The sequence below is a fragment of the Rhinopithecus bieti genome, unplaced genomic scaffold (genome assembly GCF_001698545.2).
Source record: "Rhinopithecus bieti isolate Rb0 unplaced genomic scaffold, ASM169854v2 scaffold_27321, whole genome shotgun sequence".
Taxonomy (NCBI): domain Eukaryota; kingdom Metazoa; phylum Chordata; class Mammalia; order Primates; family Cercopithecidae; genus Rhinopithecus; species Rhinopithecus bieti.
Genome location: NW_016812353.1, coordinates 115,606 through 141,141, shown reverse-complemented (window position 1 = coordinate 141,141; position 25,536 = coordinate 115,606). Strand labels below are relative to the sequence as shown.

Below are 25,536 nucleotides of genomic sequence, written 5' to 3'. Positions count from 1 at the left end.
TTTTTTTTTTTTTTTTTTTTGTAAACCCATATAGAGCATAAATGCACATACATATAGAGGGCAAATTTTGAAAGATGATTCATTTATTAAAATAACTTCAAATAGGCCATTGATAACACTATGTGAAAGATGATTCATTTATTAAAATAATTTCAAATAGGCCATTGACAACACTTAGGGGTATTTTTCTTATTACTCTGAAGTCATCTGTATGATACTACTATTAATATAAGCATTGCAGCTACCAGGCCCATTTTCACACCCAACAGTAATTTTTTTTTTTATTGCCAACTGCATATAAAATAGACAAAAGAAAACCATTGATCGGTCCATTCCAACTTACACCACAGTGTTTTTCAAATATACCACCAGAAGTTCTTCAAATTACAGGTATTTCTCAAGTGATGCCTTCCATTTTAGGAGTCAGCTCTGAACAAAGAAGATAGATGACTCAGGATGTCGTTACAGGGCTTTTACATTGCATGGATGAAACCAGCCATTCATAAAGCCAAAACATGTTCCATTTTTAACTGGGATCCATTCAGAACCCAGCTGAATCACATCAGGGTTTTACAGTACTGGTGTCAAAAATATGCTTATTTCCAATGGTATATTTCACTTCCTAGGCACCATTACTGAGCATTTATTTAGTATTTTTAAAAATATTTTAAGCTGAGTCATACTGAAGCTGCAAAGGAATCTTTCAAAAAGGTGCCATGCCTATATACTCCACCTAGAGGCTATGTGGATTAAGGAAATTGAGTTTACTTATTTAGCAAAGGCTTCTTATAGGTTCCATACTTTTATATTATAGTTCTTTTAAAAATTCTGTTCTTAAACTATAGTTTTTTGTTTTTTTTTTAAATGAGACAGTCTGGCTCTGGCACTCAGGCTGGATGGAGTACAGTGGTGCAAACACAGCTACCTGCAGCCTCAACCTCCTGGGCTTAAGCAATCCTCCCACCTCAGCCTCCTGAGTAGCTGGGACCATAGTCAATGTGCCACCACATTGGGCTAATATTTTAATTTTTTGTGGAGATGGAGTTTTGCCATGTTGCCCAAGCTGGTCTCGAACCCCTGGGCTCAAGCAGTCCTCCCACCCCTGCCTCCCAAAGTGTTGTGATTATAGTGAGCCCACTGCACCCAGCCCAAACTATAGAATATTTTGAAAAGAATTTTCTTTATAAGTTATTTTGCCTCAAGTCTCAAAGCAGAGTTTGGCCACCATTTTCATACTTTCGTCAATAGCCCCAAACATTTACTTTCCTTTAAGAGCTGCCCTGTAACTTTGCTTCAGAAAAAGCTGTGAGGAATATCTGGTCTTAAGATAATTTGATTCTTTCTAATATAGGGCTCATATCAGGGGTTAAGACAGCCTGAGATCCTGGCTGGATGTGCTTGATGGTTACCAAGCCTGTACAAGTTTTGATTGACCATCCTGCCATTCTTAAATGTATATATAATCTTAATTACAGCTACTCTCAATTGAATACTTATACCAGAATTGAGCACGGTGTTTCATACTTCCCAACTTCAGCTTGTTCTAATTCCAAAACCTACATACTTTCCACTAGACCACAGGTCTTCCCAAGTAGTGTAATTAGCTAAAAAATCCCTTGATGACTTCCCTCATTCACTCACTCTCACCACAAATGGAAATACTTTCAGGCTGGGTAAATCATTTAATCATGATTACTGTGATTAAATAAAAGTTAACGTTAAATGAACAGATTTCTTCACCTGAGAACTTATGGAAAGCATCTGACCTTACCCTTTCTCCCTCAAATACAGGAGGCAGAGGAATGAAATGAAAGCTGGGTTTAAAAAAAAAAACTGATGCCAATGTATAAAAAAGTACTGAGCATGTAAAACTCAGTAACTATAGCAAGCATCCCATAAACATAAAAATCAATGTACAAGTGTTCCCTGAGTTGCAGCCTATTCTTGTTAAGGCTAGATTCTCTCTCCATCGCCTCTGCTCTCACTTCCCCTGCAAATAAATTCCCTTATTCCACTGCTAACTTCAGAGCTAGAAAGAATTTATCTTATCTTCCCAGTTAGGTTTTTAGAAGAAGCCCGGGGTTTGTAGGCATAGCTTGGATTCTGATTCTTTGATGTACAAACTATGAATTTGTGTAGATTACTTAACTTCTCAGAGCCTCAACTTATTTGCATAATGGTAATAATTTGATCCATATGATGAAGCTGTTGAGGTTTAAACAATAGGTATGAAGTGGCAGGACTAATACCCAGCATATAGTAGATATTTTCTAAAATAGGTTTATAAATTATGGCTGTGTTCCTATGCCAGTCCACAGATGCCAATTTATACCAATTAGGATCCAAGGGCATTATATGTAGTGGTACAATTATATATGAAATTAAAATTTATGAAAACCTTTATGTGATAATTTTTCTCTTTTTTTGGAGACAATCTCGTTCTGTTGCCCAGGTTGGAGTGCAGTGGCACGATCTCGGCTCACTGCAACCTCCACCTCCTGGGTTCAAGAGATTCTTTTGCCTCGGCCTCCCGAGTAGCTGGGACCACAGGCATGTGCCACTCCTAATTTTCGTATTTTTAGTAGAGATGGGGTTTCACCATATTTGCCAGGCTGGTCTCAAACTCCTGACCTCAAGCGATCCAGCCACCTCAGCCTTCCACAATGCTGGGATTACAGGCGTGAGTCACTGCGCCCAGCCACTCTATGTGATGATTCTTAGTCTTATCCTCACTTGGCTGGTTTAGTACCTTTCACACCACTTGCTTAAAACAGTTTCTTCACTTGCTTTTTGGGTCACCTACCTCATTTGCCACTTGTTTTGTAACTTACTTTGTTTATTTGTCCTCTTATCTTTGGAGGTCTCGGATCTCATTCCTTAGAGCAAGCCCATGTATTTTTACAGCTTAACATATCATTGACAGTTTCCAAATTTTTATCCTGCCTATTCAGTATCTCTACTTAGATAGCAGACATCTCAAATATGTCTAAAATGAACTCCTAATTGTTCCTCCACCCCATGTCACCCCCCTGCAAAAGTGGCTCCTGCTGCTTTCATCTTAAGAATTTTATCCACAAGGCCGGGTGTGGTGGCTCAAGCCTGTAATCCCAGCACTTTGGGAGGCCGAGACGGGCGGATCACGAGGTCAGGAGATCGAGACCATCCTGGCTAACCCGGTGAAACCCCGTCTCTACTAAAAAATACAAAAAAAAAATCTAGCCGGGCGAGGTGGGGGGCGCCTGTAGTCCCAGCTACTCGGGAGGCTGAGACAGGAGAATGGCATAAACCCGGGAGGCGGAGCTTGCAGTGAGCTGAGATCTGGCCACTGCACTCCAGCCCGGGCGACAGAGCGAGACTCCGTCTCAAAAAAAAAAAAAAGAATTTTATCCAGAATATAACTGTTGCACAGCCCCATGGCCACATGAGGTCCATGCCACCATAATTTCTTGCCTCAATTGTTGAAATATTCTGTTTCTTCCCTTGTCCTCTTACATTCTATATTGAACACAGCAATCAAAGCATTCCTTTTAAAATGAAAGTTGGGGCCGGGCGCGGTGGCTCACGCCTGTAATCCCAGCATTTTGGGAGGCCGAGGTGGGCGGATCACGAGGTCAGGAGATCGAGACCATCCTGGTGAACACATGAAACCCCGTCTCTACTAAAAATACAAAAAAATTAGCGGGGCGTGGTGGCGGGCGCCTGTAGTCCCAGCTTCTTGGGAGGCTGAGGCAGGAGAATGGCGTGAACCTGGGAGGCAACAGAGCTTGCAGTGAGCGGAGATTGTGCCACTGCACTCCAGCCTGGGCGACACATCAAGACTCCATCAAAAAAAAAAAAAAAAGAAAGAAAGTTGGCTCCTGTTACTGCTCTGCTCAAAACCCTCCGATGGCTTCCCATGCCACTCAGTGTGAAAGCCAGAGTCCTTATGATAGCCTTCAAAACCGCATGATCTGGCTTTTCCCCTCATCCTCAATTACAGGGTTAGTTGCTTTCCCCCTTGCTTTCATTCTGCTCCAGCCCTGGCCTCCTTGTTTTTTCTTGCCAAGTGTACCCTACCTCTGGCCTTTGTATTTGCCGTTCCCTCTGATGAGATACTTATATTGCCTATTTCCTCTCTATCTTCATCAACAGATGATCTCAGGAGATGTCAGATGCAGCACCCTGCATCTGGAAATGTGCTGGAAGCTGGAAATATAAATGGTCTAGTTCTAGGACAGAGCCATGACATAATAGGTCCTCAGAAAATGATTACTGACTTAATAAGAGAAAATAAAAAAGGACCTTTCAGTTGATTGTAGTTTACAATACAATATAAATGAGCAGTACGTTACTATTTCTATTATCAACTTAGGGAACAAAAATATCTACAGTTACACAAAAACAGCAACACATGATGGCACTAACTAGATTGTCATAAGTGACCCAGAAACTCACCCTTTGGGAGTGCTTATGTAACAGTGTGTTGAATGCAAGAGGCAGGCCCCACAGTGCAAAATACGCAAAGAATATGAAGAGGTCTCTCAGAGATGGTTTGTATTACAAAGTTATCTTCTTCCCCGACTAAACAGGAGACTCCTCCAAAGAGTTCTACTCATCTCTGGGTTCACTTCACAGAACACATTGTAAAGCATGCTCAGTAAAATCTGCTATATTGAATTACATGTAACGCCTTGAGTTGCACCTGAATGAATGTCTTTTCCTCCTGCCTATCTCCGCTGTGTATACTCTATTGTATCATGTGGTGTAAAGATCTTGGTTTCCTCTTCCCAGTTTAAAGAATGTACGACACAGGGGGGTGGCATAAGGGAAAAACCCCATGGTTGTCCTTTAGACAGGTGATCAGCTGAAGCCACTTACTTCTGAGCCACAAGGGAGGTTTTACTAATAATTTTGCTACTTTGGAGCTCTGTGATTATTTAGATCTCTGCAACATAGTATAGGGCTGCCCTTCCAAAGTGTGTTGAGGAGGGCATTAAAAGATGACATACAAAAAAAGGGGGATTCCATAGCCAAATAAATTTGGGAAATGCTGGATTAATGTTACTGGTGTTCTTTACTGAAGGATGTCTCAGAAAATTTACTATGCCAGTGTGCTTTATGAATCCTCAAGGTTTACAGCATTTCCCAAGTGTTTGGCTATGTTATCTTGTTTGTGAGGCACTGTCCAGGAACTAGTGTCTCACAAAAGAATATTTTGAGAAACTCTGATATAAAGTATGAAATCTGGTAAGAACTTCATAAAGAGCATTTCACTGCCTTTCTGGATTGCCATGAGAAGCCTAACAGCCAGTAAGTGGCTAAGTGGACATTAAAAGGGTCTTTGATGTCATCTGGTAATGTAATTACTGAATATGAAGTAATGCTTTGGTTTTTTAACCCTAGACTTGGAATGGAAAATTATCTACGTGGGCTCTGCAGAAAGTGAAGAATACGATCAAGTTTTAGACTCTGTTTTAGTGGGTCCTGTTCCTGCAGGAAGGCATATGTTTGTATTTCAGGTAAGATTAATCTTGGTAAATGTGTATGCCACATATGTTTTGAAGTAGACTATATTATCTATTATAACTCTTATCCCTTTTCTTTTGGGTTAAATAACTCTGCTTCTGCTGCATTCACTTTTAATCTGTTTCCGTCTTGTTTTAGGCAGTCTGTGTCACAAAGGAACTCTTACTTCCTGGTTTTATATGCTGAGAGATGTTAATGTGATGTTTATTTTAGGGAGATGCACAGCCTGCAGTAAACTTTATACTGTATCATGGCACACAGGGTGGTGAATTTTGGGCTCTTCCTGTGAATAGCATCTAAGTATCAGACTTCCAAGGTGGCTGTCTAGCATCCCAAAACATGGATTCAAAATATCTAAAACTAACTGGCATTGTTAGTAATATGCATCTTCAGCTTATGGTTTTAGCCACTATAACTGATGATGTAACAAAAACAACTTTATTTCAGCATAATCAGTAGTTGAGCTAGGTTAACAGATATGTTTAGTGGATAGAGATGTGTGGTCTTGGATCATTGGAATGACATTCCAGAGTTTACTAAAGCATCTAATAATCTACATTATCTTATAGAGGACTACTTTTGCAAATTTACTACCCCAATAGGTATTTGTGAGGAGAAGTTCTAGTAATAAAAATTATGTTCTTAGATACCACTGAGAGTATTTGGATCTATACCAAGGCTTCAGACATTGTTTTCTATATTCAAAAGTGTTACTTCTTTTAATCCATGTTAAATTGCTATATGAAACCATTCAGTTATTCCTCAATTATGCACGCTTCTTTATAAGGGAGATATTTGTAACAGACCAAAGAGTAACTAGCCATAGGTTTTTTAAAACTACTGTTAATTTCTGTTACAAGTATTTCAACCCAACAAAGTCCCATCAGTTAAGTGGAACTCACTGAAAAGACTTAATCCAGAAAGAAAATCTAACTCTTCCTATGCCTGACCTTGGTTTTCTCACTTCACAGATGGGACCAATTTAAATGAATACCGTTGGTCAAATAATCCTATCAGAAACTGGCAAAGAATCACTTAGACACATGCCATGTCTAGAGCTGCTACCTTTCCCTCCTCTGTCCTAAATACAGAATTTAGAATCTTGGTTTCCTAGCCGTAGTACTTTTTATTAAAAAGCAACAAATAATTTGCTGTTTCTAAAGAAATAGCTGGCTGGGCGCGGTGGCTCAAGCCTGTAATCCCAGCACTTTGGGAGGCTGAGACGGGCGGATCACAAGGTCAGGAGATTGAGACCACCCTGGCTAATACGGTGAAACCCCATCTCTACTAAAGAATACAAAAAACCAGCCGGGCGACGAGGTGGGCACCTGTAGTCCCAGCTACTCGGGAGGCTGAGGCAGGAGAATGGCGTAAACCCGGGAGGCAGAGCTTGCAATGAGCTGAGATCCGGCCACCGCACTCCAGCCTGGGCGACAGAGCCAGACTCCGCCTCAAAACAAAACAAAACAAAACAAAAAAAGAAATAGCTAAGAAAAGCTCAAATATACTAATTAAATATATGAATTAAAAGTGCTGTTAATCAAAGTTGTGTGAGTGCATAACCCTGTAAAAGACATGGGTGTAACAGAATGCCCTGCAGGAGGAAGCACTGCAGTTACAGATACAGGTCAAATGCCGACACCTCTGCTTATTGCTGTGTGACTTTATCTCCCTAACCTCCTCCCTTAGTCACTCCAGTCTTCTATAAAGTGTGGATAATATTCTATCTCATTAAAATGTTATGGGGGATAAAACAGTACACTCACTCACTCATAAATAGTGCCCGATTCCTATAATTAGAACTACATTTTTATTCTCTTAACTTCTTGAAACTGTTATATAAAAAAGTAGGACTTGCTTTGACCCACAGGCTTGGAGAACCCATACTTTACTGATAATTCATGATACAGTAAGAGAAACCTGGGTTGACATGTACTGATATACCTATGGTTTTTTTTTTTTTTTTCTTTTGCTACTATAAGAACTTACAAATAAATGCCTTGTTATTGAAACAAACCTGAAAATCTTTTGTGTTTGTTATTAAGCATACTCCTAAGCTTTTGGCTGAAAGTGCTGTAGGAAAAAAATGTATTCAAAAGTATTTCCTGCCGGTGATCTTCACGTAGTTTTACCTTGGTGTCAGTGTACATGTTGCAAAAAAGAACAGAGGAGGCACAATGTATATTCATCCTGAAGGTTTTGCAAAATTCACCATTATCAACAGAAAGAGACTAAATTACAGCTTTTGTTTTTGTGTTTTAAAACTGCTATAGTCATCTCCTGGTCTGCCACAATTTTGCCTCTCTAAATGGTTAAACATGTCTTTCTTCTGAGTGAGTCAAAGGCTACCAGGAAGATGTCCAGACATCTGCCTAGTATTGCCAGCTACAGTCAAAACAAAGATCTCTACTCATCACTTCTGCATCCTAAATTATTTGAAAGGCCTGCAAGTTTCTCTACTCAAATTTGCTCAAAATGAATCCTTTTCAAATTGTAAAATGCTTTTAAAAAAAATGTTTTATATTTACAACAGATTTTAAAACAGAAACATGCCTAGAACCAATTCACTGAAGGGAAGCAACATGGGGGAAGAGTTCTCATAGCAGTACTGAACTATTATGTATTTCCCATCTCCACCCACTTCCAGGTATATTAGAATCCGTTTGGGTACACTGGAAGTAATCTAACCCCTCTGCGCAGGGGTGTGTAGAATCTCTAAGACAAACAGCATATTCTCCAGGACAAGGCTGGCTGTCCCTATCCTGGTGTCTCACCAAAGACATCATAAACCCCTTCGGGGCAGGAACTGAGTTACGAATAAATCCAAAAATAGTAAGTGCTCAGAGCTGAGCCACACATGAGATTATAAAGATGAACTGGATGGGACTCCTGCCCTGGATAAAGCGTAGCATCTAGAAGAGAAGACTGAAAAATAAACATGTTTAGATCGCAGGACATACATTCTTAAAGAATTTGTGACAAGAAATATCAGCACATAAAAAAGGAATCTATTGATTCTACCTTCTGAGTTAGAAAGGGCATCACTGAGAATACACTCAATGTAAGCTCCAAAAAAGATTAAAGGTTGAATTTTTCAGGATGTGAGAAAAGGACCTTTCAGGCCAAGGGAACAGTATGTTAGAAGCACAGGGGGTGAAATATTTCTTTTTTAAATTTGTTTTTGTAGAGATGGGGTTTCGCCATGTTGCCCAGGATAATCTCAAACTCCTGGGCTCAAGTGATCCGCCCACCTTAGCCTCTCAAAGTGCTAGGATTACAGGCATGAGCCACTGTGCTCGGACAGAGTGTGAAAGATTTATCACCAAGTTTTAAAGAACCTGTGTAATTCATATCTCTAGAACAAGGGTGGAGTTAAAGGAGGTATGAATGGAGATGTTGGTTGGAGACAAACTGAGAAGGGCCTTATCAATGAAGTTAAAGAACTGAGATTTTATCCTTTAGAGAAGGGAATACTCATCTGAGGGTTTTAATAATCTGAGGTTTTAAAACCAAAGAGAAAGGAACAGATCTGTGTTAATGCTGGTAGCAGTGCAAATGATAGGCTATAGCTGGGGAGATCAGTTAGAAAATTCTAAGCAATATTCCAGATAGGAGATGACATGAATTCGGCCTCCAGAAATGAAAAATGCTGAGACTAACTAGATGTAGGAGATAAGGGAGTGAGGGTGACTGAGATTTTTAGCCTAGGACACTAGGTAGCAATTTTATGCCTTTTTGTATCATCTACCTGTGTTAGGCATACAGTAAACATTAGTCTTCAACTTTCCCAAGCTAAGGCATTGGCTAAAGTGCTCATCTAGGCCCAGGAATATTCCTTGGTGCCCTGGCAACAGGTAAGCTAATTTGCTGGGACTTGATCCATTTACCACCCAGAATGGCTGCCTCAGATGCCTCAGCCATCACTGCCTGTGTTCCCCAGCCTATGGCTCCTTCCATTCGGTCATCTCATTACTATCCTGCACACTACGGTGGATGGGACCATGCCCTTCACTCATGCTCTTAGTCTAGTCTAACTCAATTTACTTTTGCATTCCTCAAGGTTCACATTACAATAGCTTGATTTAAAACAAGGTCTTTGACATCTGCCTAAAACAATCTTTACCTTCATTGGTTTCCACATTATGTGTGGTTTAAACAGCATACTACATTGTAGAGTCTAGCAAAGTAACTATTCATAATAGAGGGTTATTAATATTTTTTGAAAATCTGCTATGTAGCTATTTCCATCTCATTTTCAGTTTTATTTTGTTTGAGATGGAGTCTCACTCTGTTGCCAGGCTGGAGTGCAGTGGTGCAATCTCAGTTCACTGCAACTTCTGCCTCCCAGGTTCAACCGATTCTCCTGCCTCAGCCTCCCAAGTAGCTGGGACTACAGGCGTGCGCCACCATGCCCAGCTAATTTTTGTATTTTTAGTAGAGATGGGGTTTCATCATGTTGGCCAGGTTGGTCTCAATCTCTTGACCTTGTGATCCACCCACCTCGGCCTCCCAAAGTGCTGGGATTACAGGCCTGAGCCACCGTACCCAGCCTCATTTTCAGTTTTACACTAATTTACTATTAGAATACCTGTGGGGGTGGTTGAGTGGGTATGAGAACATAAGTATCCTGGGTTGGAGAGGGAAACTGGTATAATAAACATTTGTGAACAACAGGCTATGAGGAGATAACACTTACTAATTTAGGTCTGAAAATAATGACTGAAAAGCTTAAAATCAATTGCTGACTATGGTTTTATAATGAATAGTGTATAATCCTTCATGAATCACCATGCAGTGTAGCCAGAATTTCTTCCTTTTAGGCGTGCAGTCATGCTTTCAAGTATCGAGGGTCCTTATGTATGCTGTGGCAAAACATGAACTGTCTTTTCCAGCTTATTATAAGTCAGTCAAAAATGAGCATTTTCCTTCTCAGTATGATTTCCAAGTTTTTGTTGTTGCATCCTCAACTGATGGTTCTAGGTAACTGAAACTCCAGTCTTGCCTGCCACTAACAGCCTTTTGTGTGTGTGTTTCTTTTCTTTTTAATTTATTCTAGGCTGATGCACCTAATCCAGGACTCATTCCAGATGCAGATGCAGTAGGCGTAACTGTTGTGCTAATTACTTGTACCTATCGAGGACAAGAATTTATTAGAGTTGGCTATTATGTAAATAATGAATATACTGAGACAGAATTAAGGGAAAATCCGCCAGTAAAACCAGACTTTTCTAAGGTAATGTTCTTACTATTCCTTTTTAACTACTTTTACTATGCAATTTTTAAAGCAGTTGCTATTGCAATTTCATAGTATACTATTAAAATGGCTTTGAGATAAAATAAATCTGAGGTCCTTATGCCAACTGGGCAAACTAATTATTGTTCCATTACCATGGATGACTTTAAACCCTACCTTCAGATGAGTCATTAGTAATTAATGTAGGCAGACACCTTGAGCATCTCTGATGGTTTAGAAATATGAAAGTACCTCTTTTTTTTCTGAGATAGTGTCCTGCCCTGTTGCTCAGGCTGGAGTGCAGTGGCGTGATCTCAGCTCACTGCAACCTCTGCCTCCCAGGTTCAAGCGATTCTCCTGCCTCAGCATCCCAAGTAGCTGGGACTACAGGTGTATACCAACACACCCGGATAATTTTTGTATTTTTAGTAGAGACAGAGTTTTACCATGTTGGCCAGGCTAGTCTCGAACTCCTGACCTCAAGTGATCTGCCTACCTCGACCTCCCAAAGTGCTGGAATTACAGGTGTGAGCCACCGCGCCCAGCGAAAGTACTTCTTGTAAGAGACAGGCCTTTGTTTATGGCTTTCTGTATAGCATTTCCCATATTGATTATTCCCATCATGATTCTGTTCATTTCAACCTTTAGGACATACAAATTCATTTTTGTTGTACTAATTATTCAATGATGATATTTTTGTGTGTAACTCTTCCCAAAATTGTGAGAGAAAGTTTTGTGTTTGTTTTTTCTGCGAACAGTTATCTCAAAACACCTATATGCTTTATCTGCTATTCTTAGAAGTTAAACTAATGGTCTTAAATATTTCTGGTAACTGAAAACAGCTTAAATTCTGAGTGAGAAGATGAAATCTATGATTCAGCATTCTTAAAGATACTTAGTACTTTCTGATTTTTCACTGGGAACTATAACAGTTTAGTAACTGGTGATTTTGTGAGTGCACAGTAAATGAAGTTGAACATGGCACTCTATCTGCCAGACCATGCAAGAAAAATTACATGGCAACAGAATAGAATGTTCTCATGTTCTCCTTTCTGATAATAAGGCAGGACTATTTTCACCCTTGTTGTGGTACCTTCCATTGATCTAATTTGTTATCTCTGAAGCACCTTGTATGGCACAAAAGAAAAGAAACGGGACTGTTTCTAAGAATGAGCCGTCTTTAAAAGGTGTAGGAAACCATTAATAATAATAAGATGTATTTGACAATTTTTCATTTTCCTTGAAAACATATCTAAATAACATAGTAGCTTGTTAAATAAAGCATCTTCTAAAGCATTCACTTTCAAAAGAGGAGATTCTTTCTTTTAGAAAACAGAAGTGTAGGAGTTAAGTAGTTAAAAAGCCAGACGAATCCCCTCAGATTCTCCGTATATTGTTTCTGTTCGTCTAAAATAACTTCTTTGCTACAGCCCTAGTCCTTATTAGTTATATTTAAGGTACTTAACTTGAATTATACCTTTGTATATGAACTTAGCCCTTTAGAAGTACTAACATGAACCATTTTAGTAAGCTCCTATTTGTATATGGTGATTTAACTTTTGTAGTGTTTACCATCTGGATGTTTCCTTTTTCCTCTAGCTTCAAAGGAATATTTTGGCATCTAATCCCAGGGTCACAAGATTCCACATTAATTGGGAAGACAACACAGAAAAACTGGAAGATGCAGAGAGCAGTAATCCAAATCTACAGTCACTTCTTTCAACAGATGCATTACCTTCAGCATCAAAGGGATGGTCCACATCAGAAAACTCACTAAATGTCATGTTAGAATCCCACATGGACTGCATGTGACCACCTATCATCCCTTTAGTACAAATTAAGCTATTAAAAATACACAGAACTATTTCCCTGAAATTCCGTAAGTACATAGTCAAAACACAATGTGAAGAATTTGTTTAAAAACATCCTGTAGAAAGTTTATAAGAAAACCAGTATTTGAACAAATTGTGGAATATAAATACAACTATTTTTAAGTAATTTTTTCTCTAATGTGTTATTTTATTTGTTCTGAAACTAATCTGATTAAAGCATATATATTATATTCTTCTCCTGTATATGTAATGAAAGCACTTATAAAGAAACATGAATCATTAGACCAGGTTGTAAAGATGTCTTGGCCTCCAGGACAAAATCTTTGGACGACTATTTTACTGGCCTTTGAAAGAACAAAGTTTACTTCAACTAAAATTTTTCTTCCTGTGAAGACATATAGTATCATTTTAATTTAAGGGGCAGATTTCCATTCTTTTTTGGCATGTCCTTAAAAAGGAGATTTGAAATCAACTATATGCTACCAAGAACTTTAGGATCCAATTTTCCAAGCCACCATGAAGCCTCTTATGGCTACTATTACAGTTCATGTGATGTTGGACAGCATTTGATTTGCTTTGTAAGAAAATAACAAACATGGCTAATTGTTTAAAAGGTCCCCTGGCTATGGTTTTTGTTTTTATAACAGAGTTCAGAATATCAGCATTTCTTGAATCATACATCATTATTGCCCAATGAATTTAAGACCAAATACAATATCGGGAGAAAATACAAACTCCCTATGTTTAAGAATAGGAGATTATAATGGCTCAAATTTGTTCATTTGATTTCTAAAATACCATGAACTTTAAAATTCTTTTAATAGATCATGTTATTGGCAATATTTATATAAAAACCATGGATTTAGAAAGGTATATTTAGCTTTATCATAATAGATATGTTACTATTTTGGAAATATATATATTTTCACACCTGTAGTACTCTTCCCCATTTCCTCTGACACTCATGCAGAATGAGATCAGGCATATTTGTGGTTGACGTACTCTAGATAGCTTTTCCAACAAGTTTTTGAAAAGCAATCTTGGAAAGGAATTCATTAACTAAATGGGGTAAAAGATTTCTTTTCTTTGAGAGTTAAGTCCTTCCTCAAAATTTTCTTACGCTCCATAAAATTAAGGGTAGAATATTTTCATTATTCTTGCAGCTAAGCAAGACAGCCATATGATGCAGGTTATGCAGTGCCTTCATATCTAAAACTTTTATACTGCACTTTTTAAAGCTTTTATGTTGAGGAAAGGAAAAGGGCATTTGTCTAAATACGGATTCTGAGTTGTATATATTTCCTATCATTCTAAAAAAGTGAATTTGTGAAGCAAAAGTTTTGCCAGATGTTAAACTTTGAATTTAATATACCAGATTAAAATATTGTCCATTAACTAGTTCATAGATTTTAAAAGTAAAATACTTGACTGTTAAAACTATATAAAGAAAATCTCATTTGTCTAATTGCAATTAAAAGAAAAATGTTAAAATATTAAAATGAAAATAAAAGCATTACTTTCCAACAAAGAGCTCAGTGGTTAATATAATAGGAACAACACATGTGCTTATTAGAAATAAAGCATATATAGCCAAATCACCAAATAAAGCCATTTACTGCTGAGTTTTTATTCTAATTATAACAATCTATTTGTAGTGACATTAAAGGGTTAGGTTTTTGTATCAATTTGTAAATGGACAACCAATTTTCACTTAAGCTTGTGACATGCAAACCATTACCTTTTGTTATCTTAAATTTTATCACTCTTAAGAATTTTCTTATATTAATGACTGAAAATAGATTTAGACTTCAAACATTAGAAACTAAGAAACTAGCACATAGGTTTTTTTTTCCCCCCTTTGGTCTAGCCTCATTTACCGATACTATATCTGAAGAACTGTTTTCCACCCTTTTGATCATAGTAAATAGCTGTGTCCTGAGAATATAAACATGAACCAATGACTTATGCCACTAAGATGGAGGCAATAAGGGTATTATTTGGGCTGAGAAAACATTACAGAAGTCTGAAGAAGTATGCGTGCATTTATTTGCCCATTCATAACCTTATACAACTTTAGGCCCCCATATAACTGTACTGTCTAATTTTAGGATTTGGGGTTTCTAGCTTTCCCAAGCATGTCGATGGCAGCAGTTATCAAAACTTTTTACCATAATCCATGGTACAAAAAGCTTAGGGCCAGGCGCAGTGGCTCACGCCTGTAATCCCAGTACTTGAGGAGGCTGAGGCGGGTGGATCACTTGAGGTCAGGAGTTCAAGACCAGCCTGGCCAACATGGTGAAACCCTGTCTCTACTAAAAATACAAAAATTAGCCAGGTGTGGTGGTGCACACCTATAATCCCAGTTACTCAGGAGGCTGAGGCAGGAGAATCGCCTGAACCCAGGAAGCAGAGGTTGCAGTGAGCCGAGATTGTTTCACTGCACTCCAACCTGGGCAACAGAGCGCTAGATTCTATCTCAAAAAAAAAAAAAAAAAAGCACGACTCCATAACAAGTTTATATTTATGTTAAAAATTTTCATGAAAACACACCCTTAGTGCACCTTTACTATGCAGTATTTTGGTATTTTTTATTGTATTTCACTTTGAAAGTGCTGGTTTTGACCCACTGAATTGGCTTTTACATCTCTATAATGGGTTGCAATACACAATCTGAAGAAAGGCTAGTCTGGCCCTTTGGGTAGACCAGAAGTAGCAATAACTATTCTGCAACCGTAAAATTTATATTCCCTGTACTTGTTCTCTCATATTTGGATCATGATCTTTGCATTAAAAAGGAAGAAATGTGCTAATACACTTCTATACTAATTCACTAATCCAGTGAATCAGCAGCAATTCACTGTCAAACTGCCCAAATACTCTGAAATTACCAGTCATCCACTAGATTTTCTTGACACTCTACATAATTACTTAGGAAACATTCCACATAATTATTTGGGGACCGTCTTTATTTGTTGTTGGTGTCATTTTATACAGAACTTAGAACACTGGGTCATACGGACTTAAAATGCATGGGAAATGTTCTTTATATATTCGTGCCTAGTATCCTGAAGTTTGTCTACTCTTCTCAATTCCAGAGATCCATTCTTGTCGATGGCTAATATACTGTTTATATTTCAAAACCTGAGACCCCCTTAACAACAGTTTTCCACTTATATGGGACCATTAATGGGCCATTTTCTGTTGTATGATAAATTTTAAAGTGTAAATTTCTCATTAGAAATTTGAGCATTCATTAGGCCAGTGGAAGTTAATCTGACTTCCTTAACAAGCAGCAAACACTTTTAAAATGTGTGAAGCCAAGAGTCTGTTTTCAGAAGACCAGAAACATCACCCAGTCAAAACTGTAAAAATACAAAATAGCATCAAACCTACTTTTTGTTCATTTGTTTGTTTGTTTGTTTTTTGAGACGGAGTCTCGCTCTGTCGCCCAGGCTGGATGCAGTGGTGCGATCTCCGCTCACTGCAAGCTCCGCCTCCCAGGTTCACGCCATTCTCCTGCCTCAGCCTCCTGAGTAGCTGGGACTACAGGCGCCGCCACCACGCCCAGCTAATTTTTTTGTATTTTTAGTAGAGACGGGGTTTCACTGTGTTAGCCAGGATGGTCTCCATCTCTTGACCTCGTGATCCGCCTGCCTCAGCCTCCCAGAGTGCTGGGATTACAGGTGTGAGCCACTGCGCCCAGCCCAAACATATTTTTTTTAAATATTTTTTTTCTAAATTCGCTAGGTCACTTTATTTATAATCAAATCTTGACTTGACATTCTACCTGCAAAGGTTTTTAAATGTACTTGCTAAAGAATCATTACAACTTACGAATGAAGCTCCACATTGCAATGATGGAAGTATATTTTCCAAATACTAATAAACATTCCCTACCTAAGAAATTTCAGTAGGCGCTACTGTTGTCTATCAGATTTATAAGCATGAACATGCCTTAAGCTGTATGCCATGTATCTACTTGGTAAAATGAAATATCCCCCTCTTTAGTCTAACATTCTGGTTGCTGAGTCTTCATAAAATGCGAGATGATATGGACTTTTTCCTGCATAAAAGTATGAAGGTAATTACTAGAGAATAAGAAAATTGAATAGGATTGTTCAAAACTAAGATGCAAAGTGAAGGTGGAGCTTTCAAGATATTTTCTTAGAGCCACCAAAATAACATTGCATATTTCCTTCCATTTTTAGCAGTAACTTAAATATTAGCTTGGAATTTATCCTATTATAGGTAGTTTTTCCTTAGAAAGAAACATTATGTTAACTTCTGAAGTAATGTTACATTACTTGAAATTGTCACATAGAATACCTGCACTAGTAGATCCAATTCCTGTGGTCAGCACAGATCTCGGTGTAATCTTTGCTGCATATTTGAGGAATTGAGATTTCCCTGTGCCAGGATCTCCAACCAATAAAAGATGAGATTCACCTAGGAAAAAGCAAATATGTGAAGTTTTAAATTTCTATAATTTCTATAAAAGGGCCATGAACTAAGAATAATTAGAAAAGAGTCCATTTGGAATGCCAACAAAATTTTACATAGTGTTTTTACTGTGTACGTTTCCACAGGGTTGTTTGAGAAAGGATTTAACTAGAAAATCTTTAGAAAGTTAACTGTCACAACAATCCTTAATTGATTACTAAATGTGACATAGAATCTAAATTCTATTAATAAATTATGTGCTATTTCCAGATGTTTAGGCCTATGTTTAACATTTTAAAAAATATCTGGGCCAGGTATGGTGGCTCACACTTGTAATCCCAGCATTTGGGAGGCCAAGGCAGGAGGGTCACTTGAGCCCAGAAATGTGAGACCAGCCTGGGCAAGACTCCATCTCTACAAAACAAATAAAAAATTTTGGCTTATAAAGTTTCTGATTTACTCTATTTTAAATACCAAACTACTATGATTAAATCCTTGCATACAAGTCATATGAGTATTTTATTCTATTTTTATTTAAGCACTTAGAAGTATTAGGGATTTTACAAGTACTTTATAAATATCAAATTACTTATGTTTCCAACAGTTAAGACCTTTTCATTTATGGAAAGTTCATTTAGTAACTTAGTGAAATATGTATCTTAAAATAAGTACTCATTTTGCAAATGTAGCATCAATAACATGTGCATATCATGTGGTACATATCATTTCACTGACCAAGTTTATTCAGCAATACTCAAGTGTTTCCTAAATACATTAATAGGAAACCCCTATTTAAGCTCAATATTTGGCAGAGTGCCTTGCAAAACAGTAGGTGATCAAAACATATAAGTACACCTTATACTTACTATTCTACACTGTACTATATGGTTTTCGAGTCTCTACTAACAGCCTGATTTATAATAATGTCCTTTTAGTCTTTTGGTTTAATTTTTGGTTATGGCCCACATACGGGGACATAATAACCCGTATGCCAGACTCTGGTTAAGTGTGTTAGCTGCAAAAGAGCTTTCTGCCATCTGGACATAATTATACACTTAAGAGTAATCTTTTCTTGAAGGTGTGACCTGCAGCAGCACCCCATGGCAGATGGCACATTTGCTATCTACCAGCAGAAGGGGAATCAGCAGGCAGATGACTGAAAGCAGCAGTCTAAGAGGAACACAGTGACAGCCACAGATGGAGAGACACTGACTGGAGACATTAAAATGCACTATTTCTAATCTTTTTCCTTTTGAAAACAGACCGGCGATCCAACAAAAAACACAGTAATAGAAACAATTTTATTTTGTGGCATTCTTATAGGCTATAGCAAAAGTATATGCCATAGAAAAATGTAACTTCTTTCAGTCTTTCTGGAACTCTATAAAGTAGCTTCTAATATATAGATGCTAGACTAAGTATGAGATATTCAGACAACTGTCAGCTTTAAAAGATTACAACTGGAAAATAAAACCCAACAAGCAGTTTTTATTTGGGAAAGAAAAAGTTCTAGCTTCTCTCCATGTGTCAATATTACTCAAAATTTCTAAATAGGTACTAACCTCTGACCCGTGTTCCTGTCGCATCAGTCCTTTGAATCCCACCAGCCAGCACCATGGCCACAGCAAGCTTTACTAGATACATTCCAAACACTTGAGGGCACAAGCTAGCCAATATTACATTCCTTCCTAGGAAAAGCAGAAAGATCAGAAATCAGCAATAATTTTCAAGAAACCCCAACTGAAATTTCCTTTCCTTTCCTATCTGACCATCCTCATTTAAATATACTCTATTATGTGAAATGATCAGGAGGTCCAATTCCAAATGACTAACAGGATTAAAGGAGGAAATAACTTGGTTTTGGTTCAAAATGTCCTATTTTTTTGAGACAGGGTCTCACTCTGTCACCTAGGCTGGAGTGCAGTGGCGTGATCATAGCTCACTGCAGCCTCAAACTCCTGGGCTCAAGCAATCCTTCTGCCTCAGCCTCTTGAGTAGTTGGGGTGGGCGGGGTCAAGACCACGCCCCGCTAATTTTTTTTTTTTTTTTTTTTTTTTGGAGCAATGTGGTCTCATTATGTTGCCCAGGCTGGTCTCAACCCCAGTCTCAAGCGATCCTTTCCTACTGGCCTCCCAAAGTGCTGGGATTACCACCCAGCACTTATGAGTGGTATGAGCCACCGTATGTACTTTCTATGTGGTAATTTCAGTAACATTACTCCACTGCCTAAATAAAAGGAAGGCATTCAATCTCAGAAATAATGAGTCAGATCATACAAGTCAGTAATCTTTAAATACAGAGGTAGCTGGAGCTCATGAAGCTTCTCCAAAGGTATAAGAAGAAATAAGTAAAAAAATCCACCCTCCAAGTCAATTCAGCATTTGCTCTGAGCATTCTGGTAAATTCTGTTTCATCTGGAACAAAGTAACAGGGGCATCGAGGCATTAAGAAAATCACTGCACACCACAACCCCAGCAGTGTAAGCATGAGATCTTGAATTCTTCTGATCATGTGCTTTAAATAAAAGAATATCACTGTTTGGGGTTCTGTTTTCAGAAATAATGCACCAAATCTGAGAATCTGCCTTTCTCTTCCATGAATAAAGCAGGTATTTCATTCAGTCATTGGCCTAATCAACCTATGGAATTCCAACAGGCCATTCCTGAGCCTTTCCACGACTTATAGCCCTATACACAAAGGCTACTTTTTGTAATGAATCAACATTGATTCAGTGGCAACTAATCTATGATGACGTGGCCTGCAATGGCAGAAATGGTGAAGAAAGAAAATCTTTTAGTAAAAAAGGAAGCAGAAGACTTAGTAAATCCAGGAAGTTCATTATTTGCCAAAGGAATCCCTCCCTGTTTCAAAGTAGAAAGCCTAGAGAAAAGGTCAGGAATCCAAGCAGGTAAGACTTGACAGCAGGTAGGTAAATTGTGACCAGAATCTAGTGATTACACATGGAAGGAAAGAAGAAATAGCCCCAACAAACAGGTTCAAGAGTAGGCAAATTGATCTGAGAGTTACATAGCCAAAACTTAGAGCCAATTTTACTGAGTAACATGCAGATGGGAAGCATATCCCTGTGGTAAGAGGACAGGCTCTGGTGTCATGTTTGGATTCAAATCCCAGTGCTATTAATTACCAACTGTCTGACCTTGGGCAAGCTTCTTAACCTCTGCCTCCATTTCTTATCTGTAAAATGGAGATTATAATGGTATCAAGACAGAATTGCTGAGGATCAAGGGAGTTGATAAGTGTACAATAGATAAATAATAACTGGCATATAGTGAGAACTACTTAACTGTAACTGTTAGCTATTTTATTACCTGTATCACTTGAGCATCTTTCTGATCTAAAGATTTCCTCACACTGTAGTCAACACAAAAGACTACAAAGGTAGGACTGGGGTCCCAGAGAGAAGCAAAAAGGAAGGGCCATTATCCTAAATTTGTTGTCTAAGTTGAAAAGCTTGATTCCTTGGATCATGGCAGCAGAAGCTCTCATGGCTCTATCATGGAAGAAAATGCATTAGCACCAATACCTTCCCCATCCTCACCTCCCTCCCAAATTTCTAGTTCTAGACCATGTCAATAGTGTGGCAAAGGCCTAGTTATCTACTCTTGTGTGGCCCTCAGTCATCTCAATGAAGAGAACTTAGTAGGCCCTCAGTAATCTCAGAAGTAAAGATACGTCAGTCACCCCCAAAGTGGGTTCAGATGGCCCAAAACACTCCAACCCTTACATCTGGGTTTCTATCTAACATCTAAGCACCAGGGTCAAGGAATTCCTCAGGTCACAGCAGATCAGAATAAGGCCCCTAGGTTCATTCTAGTCAGTACCCACAGGATCAGGTCTTAAGCAAGTCAACCTTCAAGTGCTGAGCAGCGAAGCATTCTCCAGCTTTAGACTAGCAAAATGAAGATGTTCTGTTGGATACACCTTCCCAACTTCACCTCTCCTCCCTCCAGCACACTCACCAACACTCTGAAATGGAGGAATACAGTGCACTGGTGCTAGTCCATAGGAAACTAAGAGAGAATTCATTCACACTAACAAGAGAAATATTGCCTCATTTTCTTGCTATCTTCCTACTCTTATATTTCTCACAAGATTATTATATTTACTTCTGCCTTTTATCCAATAAATGGTTCATGCAACAGTAGCCTAATTAAAACAAGACAGATTAATTGCCAGCACCAAGCACGTTTGAAGATCTAGTTAGAGTACCATATGATGGCCTTCCCTTCATTGTTAAAGAGGTAGAACTGAGCTGAGACACTGTAATAAATAACAGTGGTCCAAGGAAGAGTTACAAATTTTTATAAGGATAGAATCCTAAGAAACCATTTTCAGGCTGTTCAGGCTGGGCACAGTGTAATCTCAGCACTTTGGGAGACGGAGGTGTGAGGATTGCTTGAGCCTAGGAGTTCAAGACCAGCCTGGGAAATATAGCATAGTGAGAACCCTGTCTACTTTAAAAAAAAAAAAAAAAAGCATTTTAATTTAAAAAATCATTTAAAAATGTATGATTCTTAAAGTGCCTGCTTCATAAATCTATAATGTAGAGAACATTTGCTTCTTTCTATACAGATCAGATAAAAGAACAGGAGCTACTAATGTGCTATACACTTATGCAAAAAATAAAATAAAATAAAATAAAATTCCCATAAAATAAAAGCAAACTGTTCCTATTTAGGGAAATGGAAGCCTTCTTCTTCTTATTATTATTATTATTAATTTTTATTTTTTTTTGAGACAGAGTCTCGCTCTGTCACCCAGGCTGGAGTGCAGTGGCATGATCTTGGCTCACTGCAACTTCCGCCTCCTAGGCTCAAGCAATTCTCCTGTCTCAGTCACATAAGTTGCTGGGACTAGAGGTGCACGCCACCACACCTGGCTAATTTTTGTATTTTCAGTAGAGACAGGGTTTTACCATGTTGGCCAGGCTGGTCTCAAACTCCTGACCTCAAGTGACCCACCTGCCTTGGCCTCTCCAAGTGCTGGGATTACAGGCATGAGCTACCACGCCCAGCCAGAAGCCTTATTTTTTAAAATAATATCTATCTAATATAGCATGTGATTTAAGAATAAGGTAATCAATATCTCTTAGATTTGAGGGGAGTGTTATTAGAAATGTCTATTACTGGCTTCAGTTTATTTTTCTCAGAAGATGTCTCTATGGAGAAATGAAAACAGGCACTTGAAGATTTAATTGGCACTTTATACACTCGGGATTTATCAATAAAATACACTATAAGCCCAATGGCTGTGATGTTTTATTCTTTGTAATTATACCTGAATGTCACAGTCAAAATTTTTGCTTGTGATGACAAAGCTTATTGTCTGCATCGTCTATCTCTCATCTTTTTCCTAGTTATTCCCTATTTTAAAATCTTCAGCCAAAATACTGTAAAGTTATCTTTATCATGGAAAATACATCAAAGAGAAACAATGGCTTTAATTGGATGAGGGTTCATAATATTAAGAGTTTTGTCTTTTTAAAGAACTATATTTTTAATTGATATGATAGGAAACTCTGAAATTGTTTGGCAGTGTATGAGGTGTTTAAAATAATAGTTAGAAATGGAATATCTCCAGGCAGTTTGCTAAATAGAAGAGTATGGCAGAAAATGGCTTCAAAAGGAGACGAGAGCTAGAGGTACTCACTAATCCTACCCTTTAAACTCAGCCATCAAGTTATGCGGCATATAAGACTGTCAAATCACAGACATCATATTTAACCACTGCATGTAATACCATTCATAATAATCAGTTTTAGCCCTTAAACACAAACCTGCAAAGGGATCGCTCTTATAGTATTCCCAAAAATCTTCAAATTCCTTTCGGACCTCCTCATCCATGACAGTCCCTGAGGACTGCTCATTATTTACTTGGATGTAATTTGCTTTCAGGACTATCTCCACTTCACAGCGCACATCTTGCTGAAAGGGCTTCCACCGTTGCATTACAACCCCATAAATAGTGAGGTCATCACCTAGGAAAAAGCACCAAGTGAGTCCAGTGGTAGCATCCTGCATGCTGAGCACAGACTCAAAATGACAAAGGACCAGACATCAGAAATAAATCACTCCCTTACTAGAGTTTACAATGTGTACACTCATCCAGAAAACAATTTAGGGGCAGAATAACACCCCAGATTCTTGACTTTTGTCGCCCACAGTTATTTGTATCTGTGAAGTGAAAAGCTGAAGTCAGTATTTCCTATTTTTCATAACCTGCTACATGATAATCATACCAAATCATTACTTTTCACTGGAAAAATAGTTTACTGGATGATTCATTCATCATAGTTACATTGGGTGAAATGTTCGTCCTCTGAGTCTCTAACCATTTAGCTCTCATTTAGAGAAGAGATGTGGGAACTGCAGCCAGAAGGTTAAACTATAATTTGGAGTCAGGAAAAGAGACAACGTTGTGATGACTGGCAGGTAGTTTGGGTTTCTTACATGTTCATTTTTACTTAACTCATTTGTTAATACTCTACTCACTGCCCCTCATCTTTTTTAATGAACCAAAGAAACAATAAACTAAGAAACAAATAAATACGTGTTCTACTTCAAAGCTCCTTCCCACAAAATATGAAAGCACAGGATACAATCCTGCTTGCTCCTTGTTGATGGTTCTCTCCTACCTGAGGAAACTCTCCCACCATTCCTGGTAGGCAGAAGCAACTTTTATAGACTTTCCGACGAGGCCCTTGGTAGTTTATAGGCACACTCGCCTAACACTGCCATCTGTACTTATTACAACATACAATGCAATGCCTCAGTTAACAAGTATATACAAATGTTTGGCATTCGATATTTTGGTACTGGAGAAAGTGGGCCAAAAACAAACATGAAAAAAATCATAATCCTTATCCCCCCAAATTTTAATCTTGTTGAACACAGGGTATTGGACATGCCCCAACCCCAATCCTGGTATTTATATTTTGCATAATAAACACTGTCTCAGAACTAACAGGCAATTCTTCATTTCCAAGCCTTTGTGCCAATTATATGATATGTGCTGATGAAAAATGCCTTTCACTCTCTAAATTTCAATGAGTAATCTGCATAGTTTTTGATTTCCTAAAGGAAAATGCTAAATGCATGGAACTGGTAGTGCCAATGCACAGAATAGAGGCACATTTCTAGTTTAAGGTAACTTCATACTAAATGGTTACAAACACATTAAGCAAGTGCTTTACAAGTTTCCAAGATCTTTCCTAAGCTACTACTTAATGATTTTCAAATCCAATCAGGAATGATGATCATTTACTATATTGTCTGACTCCAAATTTCTAGGTAAAAATGATTGGGGATAACTTTGCATAAGCACATGGAACAATTCTCTGTGATGGTCATTTTAATAGATTAGGTTGTTTCTAAACCAGTTAAATGAGGAACTTAACGTTTAGATATATGACCCATAAGTAATAATCTAATGTCAATAAGCAGTGATTATGTGGAAAATATAGAGCACTGAAGCATGGCCAAGAGTACTGACCTCATCAGATTTGGATTTAAATCCCAGCTCCACTGCTCACAGGCTACGTGACCTTGGGCAAATTACCTACCCTTCCTAAGCCTGTTTCTTGACCCACAAAATGTGAATGATTATATTTACATCATAGTACTACAGTGAGAATTAGATTGGATAATGTACATAAATTACTTAATGCAATATCTAGAACACAGCAATTGCTCAATAAATATTAGCTTTTCTTATACTAAATCTACCTTACATTTGTAAAGTAATTAATACCCTTAAAAGCCCTTCAATATATATGTGTTTTCTTTACTCAAATACTTAATGAATGGAAGATTCATATAATCACCAGAACAATTGTGAGGTATACATGATAGTCCAAGGCAATAGATATTCACCTTAAACTTCTGTATTTTTCAAAAGTAATGTTATAAGCAATGTTGTTTTCAGGAAGCTAAAATTCTTAGTTTTCTACAATCCAGTCTCTCTGTGCCCCTACATAATCTGTGGCATCTTTGCTACTGTAGCCATTCCCAGTCAGACCCATCTGTCGGATCTCCTGCTGCACTGACATTTACCAGCACACAACCTCCAACTTCATTACTCTGCACATGCCGAAGTGGGTTCCTAACTAGATCGTAAATTCCTGAAGGGCAAGGATTATATACCATTTATGTTTTTTGATTCCCACAGAGGTTTAGAGCTAAGGATATATGAAAAAATAGCTATTGATAGATTGCTTCTCTCCATCCTTCATTATTAATGACATTTGAAAGAAAAACAACTTAAGACTTATTTCTAGTACAGAAATAATTCAGTGTAGATGAACTGCATGAAAAGATCTTATTCTCAGTTGAAGGATATCTACATGTTCAGGCTGAGCTTATATAAGAACTGCTTTGCTTAGATATTACAGATTTAGGTTAAAATCTAGTCCTATGTGAGCAAGGTATTTTGACATATTATGGGGTTGCTTAGCAGGCAATCCATAATCAAAGCTGTTATCTCATTAGTATACTATTTAGACAACTG

At 38.0% G+C, this 25,536-nt stretch overlaps 2 protein-coding genes across 4 annotated transcripts in view; one reads left to right on the top strand and one right to left on the bottom strand.

Annotated features, from left to right (window-relative positions):
* MCM9 (minichromosome maintenance 9 homologous recombination repair factor) overlaps positions 1–25,536 on the bottom strand; it is a 124,609-nt gene that overhangs the window by 84,850 nt on the left and 14,223 nt on the right. For all 3 annotated transcript variants that reach the window (XM_017895943.1, XM_017895945.1, XM_017895944.1), the window contains exons 5-7: positions 22,808–23,008; positions 18,573–18,698; positions 16,897–17,016 (exon numbers count right to left, since the gene is read on the bottom strand). In XM_017895943.1, the coding sequence (XP_017751432.1) occupies positions 16,897–17,016; positions 18,573–18,698; positions 22,808–23,008 (447 nt within the window). The remainder of the gene's footprint in view (positions 1–16,896; positions 17,017–18,572; positions 18,699–22,807; positions 23,009–25,536) is intronic.
* Positions 5,334–14,098, top strand: ASF1A (anti-silencing function 1A histone chaperone). Its single transcript, XM_017895946.1, has 3 exons — positions 5,334–5,498; positions 10,562–10,738; positions 12,338–14,098. Exons 1-3 carry the CDS (start codon positions 5,484–5,486, stop codon positions 12,548–12,550), a joined length of 405 nt encoding a protein of 134 aa, XP_017751435.1. The 5' UTR covers positions 5,334–5,483; the 3' UTR covers positions 12,551–14,098.

What these genes read in the sequence shown, in the direction of transcription:
- ASF1A (XM_017895946.1), top strand. An exon ending in TAAAACCAGACTTTTCTAAG is followed by an intron (nt 10,739 to 12,337) that starts GTAATGTTCTTA and finishes TTTTTCCTCTAG; the next exon opens with CTTCAAAGGAATATTTTGGC.